Raw genomic sequence first — 25,144 nt, 5'->3', positions numbered from 1 at the left:
TGATTGTTGAGAAAATTAATCCACATTTTATAAGAACAATTTAATTACCTTAATTGTTTAGAATTATTTAATTTGGATAAATTTCGAAAAGAGAAAAATTTATTTTATTTAAATTCGTTCATTTGAATTGACCGCCTTTTCTTGAGAATCTCGTGTTTGTAATGTTTTCATTGATTCGTTGATCTCATTCAATGTTGTTCAATTGTAATTGTTGATTACCTTTAATTGTTTGTTTCTTTTTTAATCTTTTTCATGTTATTAAAAAATTCTATTAAATTATCAACCGTTTGTAGATTAGATTGTAATCGTTGGTTGAGTCAATGTGTTTCGCTGGAAGAAATTGCTGATCAAATCTATAGTGATAGTCCAAAGGAATCTCGGTTTACTAAACAATTGTAAGTTCCAAATTAATTTTACTTCAATTTTTTCTTCGATTTTATCTTAATTAACTCTTTTTTTTTCATCTAACAGGCAAGTCAATGGACAAATTTACTATTATGAAAGAGGATGTCAACTTGTTTATCCATATTTTAACATAAGTCAAGCTTATTGTTTAGGAGATTGGGTTGGTAAATACATTTGTGAGGTCTACTTTAAGAATAGGGTTAAACCGCCGAAAAAAGTAATGGTAATTGTTTAAATTGATTATCTTTTTGTTTTTTAATCCATTGTAACATTATTCCAATACATCAATGAATGATTGACACTTTTGTTTTCTTTAGAATGGCCTCATTGAGAAGGGTTTTATTCGAGTTAATAAGGAAAAAGTTTCGCCGGATTATGTCATGAAACCTTCTGATGTTTTATCTCATGTTTTTCATTTCCATGAAAATCCGATCATTGATTTACCATTTAAAACTGTTCATCTAGACGATGAATTTTTAGTTATTGATAAACCTCCTGGAATACCGGTAAGTTAATCCATAGTTTGATCACAACTGCCAATCGAGATGATTAACTTTTATTATTTGTTTTCTAGATGCATTCGGCTGGTAAATACAAGTACAATTCATTAATTACTATGGCCAAAAACAAATATGGTTCAATTTATGGTTGTCAATTCTATCATCAATTGAAACTTTTAATAATCAGCTAATTGTTATCTTTCTAATTATTTAAGGTTTCAATCGTATCGACTCGGTCACTTCTGGTTTAATTGTTTTAGTCAGAAATCAAGCCAAAGCTTCAGAATTAAGTAATCAAATGGCCAATAGAAAGATATCCAAAGAATACATTTGCGAAGTGAGAGGAAATTTTCCCCAGTAAGTAATCAAAATTACTATTCAACAATCAAGTGTAATCTTTTGTTTTCGTTTATATTTAATCACAGCGACGAGATCAAAGTTGATGTACCTTTAGCCCGTTGTTTCGGTATCTCTGGACCAGTTATAGTAGACAAACACTCGGGTCTACCGAGTGTCACCTTATTTAAGAAAATTAAATTTGATCACAAAAAAGGGACAAGTATAATCTCCTGTTCACCTTTGACCGGTCGAACCCATCAGATTAGAGTTCATCTTCAATATTTAGGATTTCCAATTTTTAATGATTTCACTTACAATTCAACGGCATTTGGACAAAATTGTGGTAAAAATGGCGACTACGGAGGCTTATCTGATAGACAGGTATTCATATTGAGCATTTAAATTGATTATCAATAATAATCACTTCAAATGGTTAATTGTTTTTCAGATATACCACTTAGCTTACATTGAAGATGCAAAACGTATAGCTGAACTTAGAGAGGAATCGGTTGATTGTATCAATGAATATGATTATCTATTACAAGATTATCGTAACGATGAATGGGTTGATTATACTCACGAGTAAGATTTTAATTGTTTACATTATTATCAACCTAATTGTTATTTTTTCTTCTTTTCAACAGAAATTGTTATAAACCAGAATTAGATTCTTATTGCCCTGAATGTTACACATGTTGTTTAGCTTATAAAGAACCACCAATCATATCAAAACAGTTTCTTCATCTACACGCATTAAGATACAAAGTAATCAATTTAATCACCTGAATACACCGATAACAATCAACTAATTTACTATTTTATTTACTATTCAGGGAGCTGATTGGGAATTTGCTACTCAACTACCTTATTGGGCTCGATAATTAGATATTAATTTCATCTCTTTTTTTGTTAGATGTTTGTATTTTTGATATAACAGTTAATTTGATTACTTGTATAATCAAATAATAGACATAAACGACATTTCAACACCGATGGCACGTAAATTTATTCTTGAACAATATATATATCATAATATTAACCATATTTGATGTAAGGAAATGAGAAAAGGGAAATGTTTCCATGTCTCTTTTGTTGTGACAGAACAAACGAAAAAAAAACAAAGGCAAAAGCGAGAGAAATTCAATAAATTGTGTTATAATCAATTAATTGAACGATGGTTCCTGTTAGTCCAATTCTGGTTGAAGAATCAAAACAAATTGATTACAATGATGATGATGACAATGGATACTTTTTGGATTATCCTTCCAAAGATAGAGAGAGAAAAGGATAAGAGCAAGTTACCTTGGAAATGACCTCAGGGGAAAAAGATGTTACCAGACAAAACAAGGAAACAAAAAGTTACATCAGGGAATGTGAATGAAGGTGAATTAAGGTCAAAATACAAATTATCAGGAAGAAAGTGATTTACAAAGAGGAAAAGAAGGAAAAAAATTATAAGAGATTGTACTTCTATCAATTGTGTATCCAGCTAAGTAATTTTTGCTTTAAGTCTTTGACCAAGTTTCATCAATATTAGGTAATCATTTTGTGATTTAATAATTTTCTCTATCAAAGTTTTAATAACTTATTTAAATATCAACAATGTTGATAGAATCAAAAATTTTTCCTAACCTCAAATAATAGTTTTACAAGGAAAAAGAAAAGTTTTAACTGTTTGACTATACGAGATGTTCAAACAATTAAAAGTTAGCTATTATTGATTAGGTTGTTCTAGTCATGGTTAACATAATTTAAATCAATAAATTAAGAAATAGAATCAAAAGGTTGATATGATATTTCAAAAACTCTCACATTTCTTTAGTAAAGAAAACAAAAAGAAGTAGTATAATTGATAAATGCTGAGATGTAAGAGAGAGAGACACAAAGAAAGTGAAGGTGGTAAAAAGGAAACGGAATTGATGATCTAAAAAATACAATTACATCTATTTGTAAATGAATTCACAACCTTCAAAGATCACTTTGAGCCCAGAGGGAAACCCAATTATAGCTTTGTGAGGCTAATTGTTAATTAATTTTGTTTAACTTATTTTTTTCAGCACAACCTTAAATTGTTGGTCAAATCATTGGATGGTCAAAAACAGTATTAAGGGAGAGAAGGGAAAACTTATTTGTCTTTTTTTGAGTGAGTGAAATGATATTTTCAGCATTTTGTTTTGTTTGATTGTGATTGCTAATCAATCCATCTTTTCCCTAACATTTAGCTTAATAATAATTAAATTTGTTTAAACTATCATAACAATAAATCTGGAATCCAAATTCATTAAGGAAAAAGAATAATGAATAGAGAGAAAAAGAGACAGAGAGTAAAGGGAAATAAAATCATCAGCATCATGAGCTAAATTGAAAACGTTTACCATCAAACACCGGGATGAAGTAATTAAATTAATTGGAAACTGAACATAGACTTCGACTAATTTTTTGATGATAAAACGTTGAAACGAACACACAAATAGTTCATGTTGAAATGAGTTATTTTTTCTCTGTTTAGTTGCCGGCAAACTGAGTTTCAGGTAAAACATAAGAGATATCGTCCCATGGGTGACGGTAAAGTCCTTGTTTGAGACGCTTTTGGTCAAGATAGTGACCAATGAAACCAATGGTTCGTCCAAGAACAAATAAACCGTTGAGAGATCCGATTTCAATGTATTCTTGAGCTTCTTCGAGAGTGAAACATCCGCTGCTTCGAAGTAGATCAACGGTTGCTGCTCCAATCATACCGTCAACATTGAGAATAAGATTTGGCTTCTGTAAATAGGATAATATAAATTTTCAAAAAAAAAGATTAGTAACTAGAGATGATTCCTTGATTTCTGGTTGGTAGTAAATCAAATATTAACCTTTGACGTTGTTATTTTTTCGACTTCAAGAGCAAAATCTAAAATTGGTGTACATGGGAAAGTTTGTTTGACAAAATCTTTCATCAATTTAACTCTCATGTCAGGATTATTGATTGATTTAACACGATGTCCAATACCCATGATGAGTTGACCCTTTTTCCTCATTTGATTAACAAATTCCATTGGATGTAAACCTAAATCATAAGCTTCGCTGTACTGTCTTGCTGCAGCATCTAAAGCTCCTCCAAAACGATCACCAATTGTTAACAAACCAGAAACAAGAGAGGAAACCAGATCTTTACCAGCTCGAGCACAGACAATGGTGTTGTGGGCACCAGACACGGCTGGACCATGATCAGCGGTGACCATGAGACACATTTCAAAAAATTTACATGCATAAGAGGGTAAACGACGTTGGAACCAGAGTAAACTAAGTGTACCACCGATACCAAGATCTTCCTTGATAACTTGTGTAATAGGAATACCAGCGTATGAAGGTTCTTGTCCTCTTTCATCACAGATTGAGGTCATAAAGGAAGCGGGTTTCCTGATGAGACCCAATTCACGAGCCCAATTGTAATCCATTGGCACGGTTGGAGGTGGAACCTCAGGAGAAGGTACAATGTTACCATTGGCAACTAATTGATCGTAAACTGATTTAACAGTTACACCAAGTTCGTCGAATGTTGCTGGAACATAGATTCCTACTTCAGCCATAGCTTTGTTCTTAGCCACGGCGGTTTCTCGGTCATTGTGAGCACATGCACCGGCATGACCAAATTGTACCTCAGAGGTGAACATTGTTGAACAAGTACCAATACACCAAGCAACTAATGGTTTGGTGATTTTCTTGGACTTAACAGCGTCAATAACTTCGTACTCTTCAATTCCACCAACTTCACCAAGTAGAATGAGCATCTTTATGTTAGGGTCGGCTTCATAACGAAGTAAATGATCAAGGAATGTAGTTCCAGGGTAACGATCACCTCCAATAGCAACACCTTCGTAGACACCATTTGTAGCCCGAGAGACAATATTGTTAAGTTCATTTGACATTCCTCCTGATCGGGAAACATAAGCCACACTACCAGGTCGGTACAATTTTGATGCTAGAATGTTATCCAACATACCACCAGTGTTACCAATTTTCAGACAACCAGGTTTAACTCCACCGACAGTAGCTGGTCCAATGAGGGTAATTCCTTTTGAATTGGCCATTTTGTTCATTTTTCGAGTTAAATTTTCTGGAATTCCTTCAGCAATGATAGCAATGGTTCTTATTTGAGGATATTGAAGAGTTTCAATGGTACTTTCATAAGCTGATCGAAGGGAAGCGAAATTAATCAGCACATCGGCGTCTGAATGTTTCTTCATGGCATCTGACATGTTCTTATAAACAGGAATGAGAATTTCTTTGTGTCCCCAGTAAAATTTTTGTTTATGATCACCGGTAAAAGGATAAACCATGGCAGCAACAGACCAAGTTTTACGAGAACAAACAAAATCAAAATCAAGCATTGATTGTACAGCTCGATTTTGCATTCCCCATACAATTGCCTTGGTGGTTGGAGTGAAAAGGGATTTTTCTGAATAGGTTAGCGAGGTGGGTGCAGATTCACCAGTAACTGATGATAAACTACTGTTACCGATTACGGAATTATCTTTTTTTGCTGCATTTTGTACTCCCGAGTTATTACCTTGCATCATTCCACCAGGTAAAAGAAAATTAGCTGTGGTAACATTGGGCTGGGGCATTTGGGGAATTTCTCTCTTTCCCATAGCCATGGCAACAATTGCTGTCATATGAGTTTCGGGACCAAAACATGAACCGGAATACCCAAAGTATTACCCATTTCCCGAATAACTCGTAAACCTTCCTGGTAATTGGGTCCAGCTCGTCGGACAAAAATGGAAACTTGGTGATCTTGAAGTTTTGTTTGAAATTCTTGAAGAGCTTTGACAATTCCTTTAAATGTTGATGCCACATTGGTGAAATTGGCAATACCACCTCCGATAAGAAGAATCTTACCTTCGGCGTGTTTCTCTTTGGTCATTAAGCTCAAAATTGTCTTGGCATATTCATATGTTTGTTGTTCTGTTGGAGCGCCAGAGTATTCACCATAATTGGCTAACTCAGTTGCACCACCAAGTTCACAAATAGTGTCCGCATAAATAACTGATGCACCTCCACCGGCAATCATAGTCCAAATACGACCCTTTGGATTAAGAATGGTCAATTTAAGGCTAGCACCACTTTTAGCATCAAGTTCAGCAATATAAGCCTCTTCCGGAAAGCATCACGTCCAAAGGGAGGTGGAAAATCAATGTCACCCCATTTTTGTTTACAGATAAATTCAGCGGTGGCATCAAGTTTAGCAGCAAGGTCAAGGACATAGATATCATTTGAGGTTATCACCAAAGGATTTATCTCTAAGTAGGTGAAATAAAGATCAATGTAAACCTTATAAAGATCAAGAATGAACCTCGTCACTCTATCCTTTTTATCATCTGAAATGTGAACCAATAATTTGGATTTAATATGCTCTTCGGTGGGTTGCTCATCAATCGATAAATCATATCGTATGGCTTTCGAGTCAACATCACCAATATCGACACCTCCTTGATGATAAAACAAAATGGTGTCACCATGACGGTGAGAGTAGATACAAATGTAAGCCTCTTCACTCTCTTGATGAGGTAAAAATGGTTCGATGATGAAATTTCTCAATTTACCATGAGCTTTACCAACCTAATGATGAAAGAATTGAACAAAATTACTCAATACAAATACTAATTATAATATAGAGACAAACACAATCGACAAAATGACAAAGAACCAAAAACAAGTTATAGAGTTAAAAGGATCTACAGCTGATGAGATATTTGGTTCTAACTGTCAACATTTACCCTTGATCAAGGATAGAAAATTTCACTAATAATTGTAAGTAAACTTGACGTAAATATCCTGATTATAATTATGAGTAAATGAGAAAAATTCTACGAATTCTTTTCCCTTTGATTATTATTCTAAACAACGACAAAAAATATGATAAGGGAAAATTATTTTTACTCAATGATGGAGAGAACAAAAAATAGTAATGAAAGATCAATAACAGTCAAGTTTCATGATCATTATGAGGAACTATTTAAAAAATAATCTTCCTTGAGAGTAAATTAGTCATTGTGTAAATAGAGAGAGTGTGTTTTCATGATATTTCATGGTGTAAATAGCGAATTGTCAAAATAAATTGTCGATTGAATAGAATCGAAAACCAGATCAATTAACAGTTTCATTACGCTTAAATTGGGGAAACATTTTTTAATCAAGGTTGCAACATATAGCGAGAAAAAAAAGGTCGAAATGATTTAAATAGATTAACCCGAAGGGGTAAATATTTCAAGTTAACTGATAACATTGATTTTATCAATACCTGATACAATTGAGAAAAAGGTTAAACCTTCTTAGAAAGAATGAAAAATCAAAAGAAAAAGAAATAAATGGTTAGAAAAGAAAATTAAATGTTCTTTTCGACAATAGAAAATTAAATGGACCATAGAATATGTTTGAGAGAAGAAGAATATAAAAAAAAGAATTGTAAAGATGAGGAAAAGAGAAAAGAAAAAAAATATTCTTACCTGAATTTCTTTACCCATTCTCTCTGTAATCCATTTTTGTACATCAGGATAATCCAAATTGACACCAATTAAACCTAATTTACCTCGACGTTTAATCAATTGGTCTGGTTTAACAACCAATTTTTCTGTTTTTAACCAACCATTTTCACGAACAATTTGCTCAAAATTAGTTGACTCGTTAACGGTAACAAATTTAGATGGTGAACAGGTTGAATTGAGAAATTTGTTAAGCAAATTTTTCCCACTAGCTTCACAAACGGCTTTAGCTGACATATTGACAATCACTAATTATTACTATTAATTAACCAGTTAGAATAACAACTAGAATAAAATTTCACTCAACAGACTGAACAACCAAGAAGAGAACAAAAAAGAAAATTAATAATCACGAAGAGAAGAGAGAGAAAAAAATGAGAGAGATTAACTTATACCTCGATGGTGAATAGGTAAATGTAACAACCACGTCACTAACATCAACTGATTTTCCAGACTCACACGATGGGCGGAGTTTCGGTTACTCTTTAAAGAGAAAAGAGAAAAAAAAATGAGCGCCAAATTTAATTTTCTTTTCTCTTGCAACTTTTCCAACCTTCGAATTAATTTTTTTCCTTCTTACTTTTTGGTTCCTTAATTGTTATAATCATCGTCATCGACGATAATATTTTCTTCTCTTTTACCACTATACTAATATTCTAATAATTGTTAATTGTGCTTCGAATTTACAATTTTCCTTCTCTCTCTCGAGTTTTTTTTTTCCACTTTCTCTCTCAAGGAGGAAATGGAAATTTGAAATTTTCGAAGAAGGAAAAAATTAGAAAAGATTAACCTCCAACTCTTGCGATTTAATTTTTTCCGATTAACAATTAATTCGAGTTGACGTTTACTCATTTAATTGTCGTCTATTGACTAATCCGATATCATTTATTTTCCTGGTTAATTGATGCAAATGATGAGCAATCAATTAGATTTTCGCGATTTTATCATTTAAGTTAATCGGTTTTTTTTCATTCGATTTTTTTTTCATACTTTTTGGTTAATCAGTTGGTTAATTGTTGTCGTTTTTGTTGTTCATTAATTTGCTTGATTTACTTCAAGGACTTGGAGTTAATTGTTACGGTCTCTCTCAATGGATTTCCAGTGTAATTAACTAAACTGTTAACTAATAACTGTTTCTATTGAGCTCTAATTAGTTTAATTATATCCTCTTCAGTCATTGATTAACTTGATTTGATCAAGATTATGATCATGATTAACTTTGATTCCTTTTAATCATTTTTATTTCATTTTTACTATCATAATATTAATTTTTTGTTAACTATTTAGTTAGTTAATTGACTAGAAATAAAAATCATATTGATATTTGTGATTAACAATCAACTGATTTGATTTATGATTATATTTTTTTATTCATTTGTTATTGATGATGAGGAAAAAAATTGATTAACTAAATTGTTAGTTAATTTGTATTAAACAAGGCAATTTCGTATGTGTATATTTATGATAATTTAATTGTTACTCGTTAATTTCAATTATTTACATTGAGATAATTAGTAATAAGTTAATTGTAGCTAATTAATAAACATTTACTCAAATAATTATTGGTATTAAATTGTTAATTTTTCAACAATTAATCATCTTGAGCCAGCAATTAAAGTTGGAATTTGCTTTTTCAATGGTAAAAAACTTTATTCAGTCTTAATTGTTAGGCCAGTAATTGATTATTACCACTTAACTTAACCACGCTCTTAATTGCTGAAATTTGAGTTGATTGGATTTGCTAATAGACATTTGATTAACTCGTGATTGTAATTTTTTTCCCAGACAATCATTGATTAAATTGTAATGATTAACTATGTCTCTGGTGAGTGATTGATCCTCTTGTTGATTAGTAATCATAATTGTTACCACTTTTTCAATGAGTGAAATTTGATTTCAAATGTAACTAAATTAAAGTGATTTTCAACAAGTTTCCCAACAATTTACCTCGATTGAGACAATTCAATTGTCTCATTGTAAACTAACAAACTGATACAATTAAACTACAAAGTGTCAATTGCAAAGACAATACCCTTTAATTGTAAAAATTAAATTCGTCAATCAATTAATTCACTTAATTAGAATTAAACAATTACCATAATAATCAAAATCGAAATCGAAATTAAAAGTCAAAGTAAAAAAGAAAGAAAAAAAGTTCTATTCAATTGAAATAGAATTAAACAATCAATTAAACAATCCAATGAATCACAATCAATAAATTGTGATTGAATAAAGACAATAATAGTTAACCTAATTGTTGAACAATTAAAAATTGTCACAATTAATTGAGAAAATCAAATGTTCATTTGGAGACAAAGGTAAACACAGAAAAAAAAATCGATCAACTAAAAAGGTTAACAGAAAATTGTTCCAATCTAATGGAACATTTAATTGTATTAGAATTAAGTTAATTTCTATGATTTAATTTAATTCACAATTAGAGAGAATTAATTTACCCTCCAATTGATTCTAATCAATTGTAGGCGTTTACATAGAGAAAGTGACGACAACAAAAAGAAGGGGAAACATTGACAACAGAAAAAGAATCAGTTGTTGTTGAAGAAAAAGAATTAACTTGTTGTTTATTTTTTCCATTGTAATTAGTTGATTGTTGACCTGTTTTTTTGAATTCTCTTTTTTGTTTACCCAATTAATTCACCAAATTCTTTTCTAAATAATCAATGTCATCTTCGGATTGTATTGAAAATGGTTCATTTTCCACCGCCTCATCTACTTCTCCATGTTCATCACCTTCACCACCGGTTTCACCAGAATCACTGAATCAAAGGGAAACAATTAACTGTACCAAGTCAAAATCTAATCCAGAAGATGATGAAAATAACATTCACTCATCATCATCATCATCATCATCAAATAATCTACTCATTCCTGGTAATGAAGAGACAACAACACCATCGGTTGATTGGCAGAAACAACAACAACAACAACAAATTGACCATAAAACTAATCTACTTGAATTATTTGTTCTTAGTGAATCTGGTAAACCGATTTATTCATATACGACTCGTGAAGATATTGTCACCCTGTTACCTTTATGTCAAGCTTTGGTTAATTGTTTCCAGGATACTCATAAAGATACAATTCGTTTCATCGTAACTCGGTCAGGGTTGAAAATTATCTTCAGCCAACGGACACCATTGATTTTCGTTGTTGTAACTCACACATTTTCCGGAATTGATGGTAACCTATTGATTAACCAGATTCACGCTCAACTGGTTTCCGTGATTACCGAAAAGACCTTGAGATCAGTTTTTGAACAACGAGCTACCTTTGACTTGAGACGGCTTTTGACAGGAAACGAGAAAATGGTTCACATACTAATCGAACAAGGTTTCATTGGTAAACCGATTGTTTGTCGTCGACAACATGCTGGTCAACAATTAACATTTTCTTCAAATGAAACTTTCGACAATCAACACTTCGATAATCTAAAATCATCTCATGTTAACAATAGTAAAAAAGATTCACAATTTAAAAGTGATTCTTCAATTACCTATGGTTATATTTCATCACTTTCCATTCCATTTTCTTCATCTTCACAATCAATTAGATCTTCACCTTCAAGTAATTCTCATCCGCATCAAGTTAATTACCATCGATCATATGTTAATAGAGCTTTAATTCCAGTCTATCCACTTAATCAAACAGTTCGAGATTCAATAACCAACGCAATTAACTCAAGTATATCATCGGTTAAATCACGAATCGCTTTTGGTTTATTATTAACAGTCGAACCTTCAAATTATTATTATTCAACCAGCGAAACCAATCCGGACATTTTCCTAAGAACTCATGAAGACGATTTCCCGTCAACCAAAATACTCGCCGTCTCCAATTATAATAGTAAATGTTCAAAATTAAGTCCACTTGATATGCAATTGATTCAATGTTTGGTTATGGCCTCCGAATCACAATTAAAATCAGTTGAAAGTCTATGGTTACCCTTGTGTTTACCTCGGATCGATGCTTCGGCTTTTATGCATGGACACATTTCTTACCTTAACAATCAAAATTCATCGTCATCATCACCCACACCCTCGGCAACCTCATCACCATCCTCACATTTATCCTCATCACCACAATTAGCGTTGATCTTATTAACAACCGATAAGGAGGATTTTCACAATTGTCAAATGGTAAAGGACAATTTAGGTGAACGTCTTAATAAGATCAAATTAACTTCACCTCCGTTTAGTGATCTTAATATACCTTGTCTACAATACTTTTGGTATATGACCTTAAGGTCGCAATCTATATTTCGCTCGTCACTTTCACAATTTAATTCGGTTGTACAAATTAGTCCATTGATCCATTTTGTTGCTCATCGAATGTTATCTTCTCGACTTAAAATCTTTTGGCTTCGATCTGATCGGCATAAAGTGGTCATTCTTGGCTGGCATTCTCCGACATTCCAATTATATGCTCAATTAGAACCTACAACCACGAAATCTATGGGACTAAATGCCGCTCAAATGATCGTCAAATGGATCAAGAAAGAAGAGGATAAACTCATGTTCCGTGATTATTAAAGTTCCAATATTCCTCATGATGATCGAAATTGAACCAAAATTTCGCCGATATTTTGATTTTTTTTTCTCTCCTTAATTCAGTTAAATTATGCGAATTGTTAATAAACACAAACTCTTTATTTATGCAAAGAAAATTATATAAATACTAAAGATGAACTTTCAACTGAATCATCTCAAGAAATTCAACAAATCAAAATGAATATTTTTTAAATTCTACCAATTACAATCGCGATATAATGAAATTAAAATTTTATCAATTGTTCAACAAGAAAATCACCTAAATAATTATCATGAAAGTGGAACTTGAAATCAAATCAATTGATTTCTAATTCTGTTGACCAATTTTTCACAATTTCAGACGATTAAATTGTTGCCATCTAGTGATTATGAATAAGTAGGTAAATTAATCATTAGAATAAAAGTTCATTGCTCTTTGAAAATTGACCCATCAAATATAATTTAGAATTAAATAGTCGAATCCATTTAATTTTTTCGAAATGTTGACAATTAACTTGATCAAATATTTCGATCAATTATTCATCTTAGAAAATCATCTCTTCTTAAGAAAGTGAAATTCCCACTATTCCAATTCTAAAATATTCTCAAGTTATTCTAAAATTTTCATCGATAATTGCAGAAAATTTCCAATTTCCTTGGTCATTCAAAGATAATTAGATTAATTAATTAAACAATTTGAAAAGAATTTTAATTCTTTCCGAGTGTCGCCATCTGGTTGTATAAGAAAAAGAATTCGATATTTGTTTGTTGTTGATGAAGAATTTTGATTTTTGAGTCTTGTTTTCATTTCTCTTAAATCAGTTTTTCTCATTTATTTTTATTTAATTTTAATTCTTTTTTAATTAATCATCTCGTGGGTTAACCATCATGGATCCAGACCCACCGATAGATATAAATGCCTACCTCTTGCCATTCATAATAACCATTGGTCTCTGTTTAACTGTATTGTTTTGTTTCATGGTAAAGATAAATTTCATTTTCATTTTCATCTTCAACTCTTTTCTTCATCTTCGTCTCCATGTTTATATCCCGATTTCCCAATTAACAAGAATCTCTTTCACTTTTCCTGTGTCTTTTTCTACTAACAAAGAAAAAATCAATGTCCATTCCATGTATCCCACTAAATATTTTTAAGCTATCGTCTTATTAATCAATGAGTTTCGCTTTAACAAGTCAAATTAATTACAATCTGCATGTTACCTGTTCATGTCTATTTGTTACAAATCTCAATTGTTGACATCTAAATACTTTGAACACAATGTCTCTTTAAAGCCTTAACTCCTTGATCTTGACATATCTTAAAATTATCCAAGAATATGCTTTTACTATATCTTTCTAGATTTTGCAGATAATGAGATGTATACGGAACCTCCGGCGAGGAAGTAAATATAGATTAAAGAAAAAGTATCTCAAACAAATTCCAATCACCAAATATCAAAAAGGTAAACAAGAATTACTCAATCTCATTTGTTTATGTTATGTAACCTTTTCATCAGTTTAACTGTTACTTGTTCCTTGGTTCATTTACAATTTACTGATCATTGATGTTCAATCAAATCAATCCTGACAATTAGTCACAATTTCTGTCTATCAAATCTCACATGTCAACTTTTCGTCCATTAATCTTGGACCAATTTTCTAATTTGATTTGCTTTTTCTCTTTCTACAGGTGAACAGTTTGATACTTGTGCAATTTGTCTTGATGAATATACCGAAGGCGAGAAGCTTCGAGTCCTTCCTTGTGGCCATTGTGAGTTGTTCAATTAATCTGGTCGTAATTGGTTTAAACAAGTTGATTGTAGTGAGAGAGAGAGAGAGAAACCAATTAATTTGTATCTTTCGAGTGATTTTTTTCTCAATTTGCTTCTTCTCTTTATTTGACCAAGATTTTCCATATCTTGTAATCTTTATTTGTTTATCAATCTTATTTAGATTCATGTCTGTTAATTATTTGTTTTTTCCTTCTCTTCCAGTATACCATGTGAAATGTATCGATCCATGGTTAACCAAGAACCGAAAAGTTTGCCCTGTATGTAAAGGGCAGGTCATTTTACCTGGAATGAGTGAAGACTCTGATTCTGACTTTGAAAATGAAGCAAATGAAGATGGTGCCAATGAACGAACACCTTTAATTGCTAACAATTCCAATTTAGATGCATCAATTTCATCTCGTCAAATTGCCAATTACGCTGGAACCTTATCAAGTAACTTTCGCTTAAGATTTGACCGAAGTACTCAAGTAAATCCATCCAGGCGTAATTCATCAATCCTCGCCAGTATAGAAGCCGATATAACACCCATCACACTGGCACCTGAACATTCAGTTAATTGTGAAAATCGAGTGGAATCTCCGCCACCAGATCAATGGTTAACCGATGCTCTAATACAATCAAGGCATAGGCTATTTCAGCAAGTGATAAGAGAAGCAGCCTTTCCCAATTTAAATCAAAACAATGATGTTACTATTAATCCAAACATTCAATCAACAACAACAACAACAACAACTACTCCCAATACTACAACTACAACCACAATTACAACTGTATCTATTAACAATACCCGATCATCAACAGTAAATAATGATATCATTGTTTAAACGGTAAATCTCAGCTCCTAATCAATTCAAATCATCACTAAATAATCAAATATACTTGTGATGACTTTGATATTGATGATGATAAAAAAAAAGACTAAATCATCATGTAAAATTGTAAAAAGTGAAAAAATAATCAATATCTCTCAAAATCCATATTGTAGTGAATCAAGAAAATTTAATCACACAAACACACTAAATGTAATCATCAAATCAATTAAGTGTCGGTGAAGAGCTAACAAAAAGTGATCCAAGTAAAAGCTTAATTGAAAAACCTAATCAACTTCACCTTTAATACACATTCAAATTGTTAATTGTTTATTTTAACGCAAACAAAATTTAATCAAAAAAAAAAGAGGTAATTATTATTATTGTTTGCCTTTTTGTAATAATAAAAAATTTCTGTCAAATTGTGATTGCGATTGTTATTTAAATCAAATTGTATTTCATCAAAATAGAGAGAGAGAGAGAGAGTGAGAAAATTAATCAACACTAAGTTGATTTGGTTAATTTTTGAATAAACGAAGATGACAATCTTTATATGATAGAAACAAGTTGAACAAATAAGTTAACAGGAAATTTTTAATTCTCAAAAATTAGAAAAAATTAGAAAAAAATTAACCTTGATGTTTAATCAACAGTAATTACCAATCATCACAATTGTCAAAAATGGTTCGTTCGTGAGTGGTTACTGTTTTGTTAGATGATTTCGCCTTTTTGATTAATGGTGTTGACGTTTCGATGGTTTTTTCATCTTCAATTAAATGTTCATCTAATTTACGTTTTCCTTGGTTGTTAATTGTTGAACATTTTTCTTCCATGAAAGTTTTGTAAGGTTTAATTGAGCACTCGGATGAACCTCCTTTCGATATGGTGAGTACCCGGTTGACATCTTTGCTATTAGAAACATCGTCCAAAGCGATAAAAGCGGAAGTATCATTGATCCAACCAATTTGTCCAGGTCGAAATGGTGAGAGAAGGTCAAAAATTTCCGCTTTCGTCCAAAAAGAGGGAAAAGTGATGTGGAAAACATTAAATCTTTCAGTCTCTTGTTGATTTTTGGTGATATCAAGGTGATCAATATCAAAGCTATAAGTTAGATTGTATTTTCCTTTATAATTTGACAATTGGGGCAAATTGTTAATCAAACTATTATTTGGATAAAGGTAATGAACAAGATTCAGAAATATAACACCAGTTACATAAGAATCATAACCAGCATTGTGGAAGGAAATTTTTTTCTCGTCATTATCATTTTCGTCTTCGGGTTTGTTGATTATCTTTACATGGATGTTTGGAAATGGAGCTTTTTGAACTCCATTGAAAAGATCATTGAGTCCAGTATCTGTGGAAGAAAAGAAAGCGTTTCAATTAGAATTTGTTAGAATAGAATATTGTTGATTAGAAAAACTTACTCTGAAATTTAGATTCTAATTTGGAATCAGCTTTAACCATGAACTTGGTATCGTAAGTATTGGGAAGTAATTCAGTCAACATTTCTTTAAATTCGTGCAGAGAGTCAGGTAAAGGTGCGATGAAATGACGAATTGTATGAACCATATCGAGTAGTAAATTGTGACCAACAATTGGTTTCTTGCAATCTATTAATTCTTGGATAATTCGTGAAAATCCAACGGCTTCATCGATAATTGTCTTCTCTTCTTTGGCTTTTTGTTCCGAGGAAATTTTCTCAATTGAAATGAATCTATCGATTGTACTTTCCATACATTGGACTGAGGTGAGTTTTAAATTGGTGATATTTAAACTTTTAACTGATTGGAAGATCAACTTTCTTCTGAACGATGAGCACGGATCAGTATTCCATCTACTTCGAGACTCATCACAGACAAAACTATTGAGACTAGACATAAATTTCTCAATAAAATCTTTATGCTCATCGGGAATCGGGTAAGTGTTAATCAAAGGTTGAATCGTCGACTCATTCAGACTTTTACCAGTGGAATTCAAATCAGCGGTTGTAGTATTGAGGGTAACATGTTTACCTTGTAAAGTTGACATTAGATTAGATTCTTCCTCAATGTTCATATAAGAAATACCCTCACGAATCCATTTGTTAAAATCGAAATCATGTCCAGAGAGAAATGTGAGAGCTGAGCTTTGGCAAAGAAAACTTCTATCTCTATGAGTAACCGCACCCGGAACTTTGTAGGGAAAGATGTAGAAGTTATAATTGGAACAAGAATATCCTCCATTTTTACCATTCTCATCGTCATCATCTGGTAATTTAGTAAAACAGCTCAGGCCATATTGTATTAGAAGATAATTAGAGATGGAATTTTTAATCTTACAATATCTCTCTTCCAATGTATCAAAATAAGAGTTTCCAGATTGTCCAAGGCCAGAAAGCTCAGTGTCAATCGAAATTAAATCACAGTTCCTTATGTCTTCACGAAGCTTAGGCAATAATTCAACGAAATTACTTCGAACAACATCCATGGTAATTAATCAAAAAAGAAAACTAAATTAAACTGATCCAAACATCAAGCAACTTGCAATTTGTGACTCACAAGTGAAAATGTGAACATATGTTTACCTTTTGTTCCAAAGCGCCAACAGATGGAGCCACTTTTCAATTCTCTAAACAATTAGATTCATTTGAAGAAATTAAATTTAATTGTTGATTAAATTGTGGATTAAAAAGTTGATACGATTTATAAGAATGGAGAATTGTCTTTTTTTATTAATGAATAGAATTAAAATAAAAAAGAATGAGATTTTGATCTGAAAAGAATTTGGTTTAGTCAATAAATAGACAAAGTGAGTTAGAAATTAAATTTGATTCGATTGGATTGATTTCTATTCCTTGTGCGATTAATTTAAGGATTCCTGGATTCTTTTTCGAGTGGATAAGTTTTCCTGATGATTGTGCACTTGACCAAGACAATTAAGTTGATCCGAAAAGATGATAGGCACTTGATTGTAAGAATAATTTGGTTAATTGTTTCGTTTTGTTTTTTTTGGTTTTTCTTTTTGTTTTGTTTTGAAAAAATGGATAAACAAAAAAAGAGATGAAATCAAAATGATAAACTCAAAGAACTTAAAAGTAATGAGAAAAAAATAAGAATAATTTTGTTTCAGTTGATTGACACAACGACACCTTTGATGATCAGTGAGTAGTGAAGATGGACCGATGATTAACTAATCATTAGGGTAGAGGGTTAATCAAGCAGTGATTTAAATAGATGTTGTCACATTCGGTACTTCATCGTTTCCTTTGGCTGAGGTTTCACATTTATCGTAAATTGATTTGTTGAGGAAAATGAATCGATGGACAAAACCACCAAGAGCACCGCCGAGTAAGGGACCAACCCAATAGACCTTAAAGAGAGAGAGGAAAAGATAACAATTAGCTAATTGTATCAACGGACGAGATCAAATTGCCCAGAGAAATATAAAAGAGAGAAATTAAAATGGAAAAACATTTCCTGCTTTTCTTTACGTAAAAAAAAATAACAGAATAACAATGAAAATGTTATCATGTGTTTTTCCAAACAATTTGCTTATTATTAACAACTGAACATTCAAATTTGAGGTGGAAAAAGGGACAATTAACTAATCACATCATCTCTGGAAATTAATGATGGTAAATTATCATGTAGACTTACCCAATGATTGTCCCAAACTCCGGCGATAACTGCAGGTCCAAAAGATCGTGCAGTGTTCATTGATGAAGAAGTCAATGGAATCTGTTTAGGAGATGGACAATTAGTAAATTAGAATATGGATAATCAATTGGTCAGTTAGAAATGACCATCATCAAGAAAAGGATAACAATTAATGGAGAATTCATGTATCGTGAGAAACATTAGAAACTCTAATTGATGTACAATTAACATTGACCATTCATACAATCATAATAAAAGATCAACTGGTCACTTGAGATGTAATCATTTCCTTTTTCAATAGAAAATCATCCCAACCAATTAACTTGATCTTCACGAAATTGGGAAGACCAACAATTAACCAGCACAATCAAATGATCCGAGAAAAATAAAAATAAAAATTCATATTCTAATTGACTAATAAATCATCTCAATTAATATCACTCTCGAAATAAATTGTGATCATGTTGACAATAGATTCCAACAATATAAATCCAATTACGATTAATCTGTTAATCTATTATGATGGGCAAATGATTAACTAATACCTTGAATTAACCGTAACTCAAGACTTAATTGTTGGTGATTATCTTTAAGCTAATCAATCATTCAATTAAATATTATGGTTGATTGATCATTAGACTTTTTTTTCTAGGGTAAAAGTAACAATGTACAAGGAATTAAATTAACTCCACTTTTCGGTTAGTTTAATCAATTTAAATGATTAAGGATTATGATTAGTGTGAGACATTTAATTTAGTTACAGAAAATTGTATGATAATCAACAATCAACACAATTAAATATGAAAAGATAGACAAACGCTTCTAATTGAAGATCCATTGGTTAGATAATTGAGACTCGATTTGTAACTGTTTTGATTTAATTGTCGTGTGAATTTGTTGATTCAATTAGCGAAAAATGATCAACTGATTGGCCCAACAATTAGTGGATTAGATTATTACTTAGAATTAATGTAATAATTTAAATTGTCGAAGTTTAATTTTCGAGTAGGAATAAAAATCCTTAACAATTCACTTAATTGTCTTGGTGATTTCACTTCAAGTGATTTAATCATCTAGTGAATTAATTGTGGGAAGAATTACTGAAAAAGCCCACTGACAATCAATTGTGATGATCTAATGATTTAGAAATGTTTTCGTCAACAATTTAACAAAAAGATCCGAAACAATTTAACTGATCACTTTAATAAATGATTAGTTAATTTTGTTGAGACAAGACAAAGTTAATATTAAACAACAGACACAATTAAGGTGATACAATCAAGTTAATCATGTTTTTAGGTTAATTGTTAGAATGAGAAGAACATTAAATTGTTACAATTAACTTGTCTTCTATTTTCTTGGCTCGTTAATTTGATTTGATTGATCATTTATTCATCCCAATTGTTTAAATGTAACAAAATTTTCATCAGGATTAAAAAAAGATAAACAATCAATCAAATTGCTGACAGAAAATAATTAATCTTAATAGTCTTCAATTGAATAGGCACACTTTGGATCACCATTGGATTGATGAGCATCATTAATTGTTCACAATCAACGAGATTATAACAATTAGAAGAGTTAATTGTTGTAATTTAGAAGAAAAGAAAAAGTCAAAATCAACCTTGAAACTTTTTCCTTCGGAAATCCGGTGAATAGGTTTAGTTAATCATCAACAATCAACTGATCATTTTCCGTCTATTCCACAATCAGTTAATAAATCATCAATGAGGAAAAATTAAATTGCAATTAACGAGATAGTGTTAAAACAATAAACTAAATCAAATGTGTCAATTAATTGTGTGAAATAAGTACAACAATTAAAAGTATTTGTTTTTTTTATCAAAAACAAATTAGGAAAAGGAAATAGAAAGTTAATTAAATTGTTGTAGAAAAAATGATTTTTAAATTGTTTACTTTCAGGGTTAGATAATTATAATAGAGATGATTACGATTAACTAACAATTAAAACTGTACTTTTAATCTCATTCATTTAGTAATAACAATTAGATATTCAAACTAAATCATATCCAAATAATTAATCTAATCCATTGATGAGAATCAAATTAAACCTTGAGAATCTCATTTTAATCTTATTAATCTTTAAATAGTTAATCAACTTGATCAAAATGATTGAGTTCACGTAGTTGATTATAATTAAACACAACAATCAGTTAATTTGTTTACAAGGTCACAATTAGATATTCAGTAAGCAATCAACCTAAAGATAAACATTGTTTTATTTTTACCTTTAGGTTAATCAGTTAATTGTAAACATGAACCTGATTTGGATAACAATGAGTTAATTGCTCAGTTAATTGTTTCACTAAATTTACATAGGAATGAATAACTTTTCACTGTTGGTTAATTGTTGATGAATCTAAAAATTAAATACTCAGGTAAATATAAACCTTTGATTCTTTGTATAACAAAAAAAAGAGAGGAAACAATTAGAATTAACAATCAACACAATTAACATAGAGAAAAGTTAATCAACAATTAAATTCAACATTTCCCTCCAAAACTAAAAACAATGGAAAAATTGAAAACACAATTAGAATGATAAATCAAACAGAGTAACTTGATGATCATTGGATCGGGTTAAAGGGTGGAGTTGATTGTTGATTGTTCTTACCGCAAATAAGTGACCAGTGGTCACTGCGAGGCCAATTAAGAGCGGAGCATTGGACGGATTTGATTGGCAAACATTGCAAACAGTTAATACCAAAAGGAAACAGATTAAGCACTCGACGATTATCCCTTGGATCGGGTCAACCGATAAGACGGTGGCACAAAGTGTTTCCGGTTTGGAGAGAGCACCATAAAGTAGACCGGCACCCGCGACACCGCCGATGAGTTGGGCGATCAGGTAGACGATTGACCGAACAAGTGAAACTTGACCGTTGACCAGAAGACCAATTGTAACCGCTGGATTAATATGACAACCGGAAACATGACCCAAAGTAGCGACCAAACAAGCGACAGTTAATCCAAAGGAAAGGGCAGTGGACACAAGGGTATCAGGTCGTGTACCTGTCGCCGTACAAGTACCACAGGTAAAAATGACCAGAATCGCAGTTCCAACTAATTCAGCAAGAAAAGATCTGAACAGTTCACCTTTAGATGAAATTAACCATTTAAAAGGTGAAGAAACAGTTGAATCGTCTTTGGACATTTCGAGTGACTTATGGAAAGGCATTCAAATGGAATCAATAAAATCAACTTAATTTAAGGAGAACAAGAAACAATTTAGTTGATTGTTACTCGAATGAGAGATAAATTTAAAATGAGACAAATCTAAGGGCAGTTCCTGTCTTTTCACTTTAGGGCTTATTCAATTATCTCTCTCACTCTCTCGTCTTCATCTTCTCTCTCATTTATCTTCCTTTCTCTTTCATTTCCTCTAGTAACTTTCATTCACTTCGAAGGCTGGTTTTTGTTGAATAAAAGCCCATTCCAACTGTAAAAGAACATTGGATTTGAAAAGAAAGAGAAGAGAGAAAGAGAAATGATGATCATCATCATTTCCATTCCCGCCCAATGTTCATTATCCATATGATATTAATACTCTCTCTTGGTTTTCTCTCTTTCTGAGCAAATTGTTGGCCAATCTTTTAAATTGTCTTCACAATTACCTAAATTGTTGGTTAATAGAAAAGTTAATGTTGATAATTTTTGTTCTTATTGAAGTTGATTGTTGCAATTTGGTAATTCTGTGATCAAAGGTAAGATTTACTCGCAAGTTGCTTGTTGATTGTTTAACAATCGGTTGTCTAGTTAACTTTTGTTTTCTCCATGTTAATTAGTTTAATTGTGGAGTTTTGATCATCACTTTCAATTGTGATTAATATTGTTGATGTTTCATTTTGATTGTTGGTTAATTGTCACTGATGGTAATTTATTGTTCTCATGCTCCATGTTCATGATTAACTGTTCAATTTTATCCGAAATTATTACATTGTATCGATACTTTAATTAGTAATTATGAAGCAGAAGATGATTACAATTACTAAATTGCTTCTCTAATCGTTTTTCAGTTTAATTTAAGTTTTCTCGTTAATTTATCATGATAATTTTCTGCTTTTCTGATGATTTGTTTGTTACCATCAATGAGAATTAACTTTCAAGAGTTAATCATCAGTTATATAAGATGATGATGATGACAATTTAAGAGTTAATTGGATTGGGCTCTTATTAACAATCAATGGATTAACCATCGTGTTAATTAAATGATTTAGTAACACCTTGTTCATTTTCAGGTATCACTAATTGCTGGAAGTTTTTTTTTCAAGAGTACTTGTTTACCAACAGCAATCAAAGTTAATCATGACAATGGCTGTTGATTACTTACAATGATTACCTGGTTAAAGTGATTTAGACAGTCAATTTTTTTAATCATCTTCTATGAAAATTTAATTCAAGGTTAATTAACAATCTTTTTTTACCAACAATCAGCTAGACAGGTAACCAGAAAATTGGAAACTCTCAATGATGATCATCTTTCATGTATCGTGATGATTGTAATTTAAATTGTGATTTTTTCTGGTTAATTGTTTGTGTTACATGGACAATTAACAGCAAAGATTTCATGTTAATTGTAATAGCTGATTCGGTTCATCTTTTGACTTTGATTCTGAGCAACAGGTTAATTAAAACACCAAACCTTGAGACCTATTCAATTAATAAGAAGGAGAGAAAAGTTAATTGTATAATTGATATGAAATAGTTTACAACTTCAACAATTAGATAGAAAATACAATTTACCTTGATTAATATACTTGCGATATAACGATGAAAACTAAATTAATCAATGGTAGATTGTTGTGAGAGTAAAGTGATTAAGGTTTAGAAAATTAATATTTTTTTTTACCAATGAAACAGTTTCTCCTTAATTGTTGTTGATTTGTATTTCGTGAAGATGAAGCAATTAACATGCAATAACATTGGTTTAAATGTGATGATGTCAATTAGAATTACAATTAAGGGATAAAATTAATGATTCATGTTGATCATCATTCTTCTGATGGTAAGTGATTAGTGATTTCAGTGTTTAAAATCTGATTGAAATTAGTTAATTGGAAATCCAAATTTCCATTGACAGGATATCCTTGGGTGATAAACAATCAACAAAGTTTAGGTTCCAGTCTGATGCTGATTGTTAGGATTGAGAGACATTAATTTAACCAAACAAATCAAAACAATTAGGAGACCATCACAGGATTACAGTTAATTGTCAACAAACAATTACCAAGATTTTGCCATCACTTTAGCGGGACAACTAAAAGTTGATCTTATTCGGTGTAATTGTCGGCTAATTATTGATAATTAATCATCTCCTATGATAAGAATTAACCATTAACCAGATTCTGTAAATAGAGGAAAACATTTAGATTGTAATAGTTTAATTGCAATAGAAAATTAAAAAAAAAACTCATGTTTACTTTTTGTCATCATTAGTTGGATTCTCATTTCACTAATCAAGGTTTCCATCATCATGAGAGATAATTAAATGAGTAATTCATTATTATTTTACTTCAACCACAAATTACTCTTCATTTCGTAATTGAAAAAAAAGTCAGGTATTGAATTGATTTTAAATTGTTCAATCTAAAAGTGTTTCAAGTTTCAATTTATAGAATAGACATTAATTATTAATAGAAGTGATTAAAAATGTAAGAATTGGGTAATCAATTAACGAGAAATGATCATTTACCTTTCAATTTAATTTACTTTCCAAGGTGAAGGTGTGTTGATTGGGGTGTGATTGAAGATTTGATTGACATCAACAATTGTGTTTAGATTCACAGGTAAGCAAAACTTGACTCACAAATATCAGCTGATTAATTGTTTGTTGATTATATCACCAATTAACAGAGGAATCATGTTAATTAAAAAGATATCTGATATTAATGTAACAAAAATAAAAACAAAATCACAGTTTTCCTTAATAATCAGAAAGCTTTACAATTACACAATCAAAACAATTTAATAATAATAATTGTTGGCGCGTGATGTTGATTAACAATCATGATACCGATTAATCAATAATCCATGGTAAATACCACCACAAGATCAGAATCTTGTGACCATCAATAATCATGTGAGAGAGAAAAAAGGAGAGAGAGAGAGAGAGAATATCCAATTAAGACGACCTTTGATTCCAATAACAAATCTAGAGATGGAAAAGAAAAAGAAAAAATAAAAAAAGAATCAGATTGATATTCAAATATAGGAAATGAGAATGTAAACTAATCAGATTTCAATGAAAAGGTCAAAGAAAAGGTAATCAGTTAATCAGAAAATTCATTAAAATACCTGATAAATGATGGGAGGGTGTTTACATTTCTAAATTGGTAATAATCAATACAATTAACTCACAACATGACAATTGATATCATCACATGAGAAAAATATAAAGTCAAGGACAATTATCATCACCATCTCCATGTATCATGTTTGCACAGTTTCACATTTCAAAAGACAACAATTAAACACCAAGACAATTAGTAGAATTGTAAGTTAATTAAATAATTTAAATGAAGAGACAAAAGGGTAAAAGAGAAACGAAGAAGAAAACAAAAAG

General features: G+C 31.1%; 6 protein-coding genes across 8 annotated transcripts; 3 read left to right on the top strand and 3 right to left on the bottom strand.

The window, feature by feature from the left end:
* Positions 1-179: 179 nt before the first annotated feature.
* On the top strand, positions 180-2,237 carry LOC128396875 (uncharacterized). 2 transcript variants are annotated; one of them, XM_053357521.1, is made up of 9 exons: positions 180-395; positions 472-628; positions 723-911; positions 980-992; positions 1,121-1,262; positions 1,331-1,625; positions 1,693-1,826; positions 1,889-2,009; positions 2,078-2,237. In XM_053357521.1, the coding sequence occupies exons 1-9, from the start codon at positions 253-255 to the stop codon at positions 2,123-2,125; spliced, it is 1,242 nt and encodes a 413-aa protein (XP_053213496.1). In that variant the 5' UTR covers positions 180-252; the 3' UTR covers positions 2,126-2,237. The 2 variants fall into 2 exon arrangements, with proteins under 2 accessions (XP_053213496.1, XP_053213495.1); XM_053357520.1 differs by having other exon boundaries at positions 182-395; positions 980-1,052.
* LOC128396871 (ATP-citrate synthase-like) lies at positions 2,226-8,196 on the bottom strand. Its single transcript, XM_053357511.1, is given in 5 exon segments — positions 2,226-4,010; positions 4,103-5,925; positions 5,928-6,395; positions 6,398-6,851; positions 7,739-8,196. Coding segments are annotated over 5 exon segments (3,279 nt in total). The 5' UTR covers positions 8,012-8,196; the 3' UTR covers positions 2,226-3,749.
* Positions 8,197-10,300: 2,104 nt separating this feature from the next.
* On the top strand, positions 10,301-12,520 carry LOC128396872 (protein SAND-like). The gene has a single exon (XM_053357512.1). It carries the CDS (start codon positions 10,456-10,458, stop codon positions 12,322-12,324), a length of 1,869 nt encoding a protein of 622 aa, XP_053213487.1. The 5' UTR covers positions 10,301-10,455; the 3' UTR covers positions 12,325-12,520.
* Positions 12,521-13,089: 569 nt separating this feature from the next.
* Positions 13,090-15,345, top strand: LOC128396878 (E3 ubiquitin-protein ligase Godzilla-like). Of its 2 annotated transcripts, none has more exons than XM_053357525.1 (4): positions 13,090-13,302; positions 13,691-13,784; positions 14,012-14,092; positions 14,316-15,345. In XM_053357525.1, exons 1-4 carry the CDS (start codon positions 13,210-13,212, stop codon positions 14,936-14,938), a joined length of 891 nt encoding a protein of 296 aa, XP_053213500.1. In that variant the 5' UTR covers positions 13,090-13,209; the 3' UTR covers positions 14,939-15,345. The 2 variants fall into 2 exon arrangements, with proteins under 2 accessions (XP_053213500.1, XP_053213499.1); XM_053357524.1 differs by having other exon boundaries at positions 13,091-13,302; positions 13,682-13,784.
* A 154-nt stretch (positions 15,346-15,499) lies between these two features.
* Positions 15,500-17,476, bottom strand: LOC128396873 (poly(A)-specific ribonuclease PARN-like). The gene is made up of 2 exons (XM_053357513.1): positions 16,351-17,476; positions 15,500-16,280 (listed from the first exon to the last, which is right to left on the bottom strand). Exons 1-2 carry the CDS (start codon positions 17,390-17,392, stop codon positions 15,580-15,582), a joined length of 1,743 nt encoding a protein of 580 aa, XP_053213488.1. The 5' UTR covers positions 17,393-17,476; the 3' UTR covers positions 15,500-15,579.
* Positions 17,477-17,606: 130 nt separating this feature from the next.
* On the bottom strand, positions 17,607-25,110 carry LOC128396880 (aquaporin-like). The gene is made up of 7 exons (XM_053357528.1): positions 24,877-25,110; positions 24,275-24,733; positions 24,003-24,168; positions 23,326-23,927; positions 21,197-23,232; positions 18,562-18,642; positions 17,607-18,274 (listed from the first exon to the last, which is right to left on the bottom strand). Exons 5-7 carry the CDS (start codon positions 21,758-21,760, stop codon positions 18,131-18,133), a joined length of 789 nt encoding a protein of 262 aa, XP_053213503.1. The 5' UTR covers positions 21,761-23,232; positions 23,326-23,927; positions 24,003-24,168; positions 24,275-24,733; positions 24,877-25,110; the 3' UTR covers positions 17,607-18,130.
* Between the last annotated feature and the right edge of the window lie 34 nt (positions 25,111-25,144).

This window comes from Panonychus citri, unplaced genomic scaffold (assembly GCF_014898815.1).
Source record: "Panonychus citri isolate SS breed McGregor unplaced genomic scaffold, ASM1489881v1 Contig00028, whole genome shotgun sequence".
Taxonomy (NCBI): Eukaryota; Metazoa; Arthropoda; class Arachnida; order Trombidiformes; family Tetranychidae; genus Panonychus; species Panonychus citri.
This window is presented reverse-complemented; position numbering and strand designations above follow the sequence as displayed.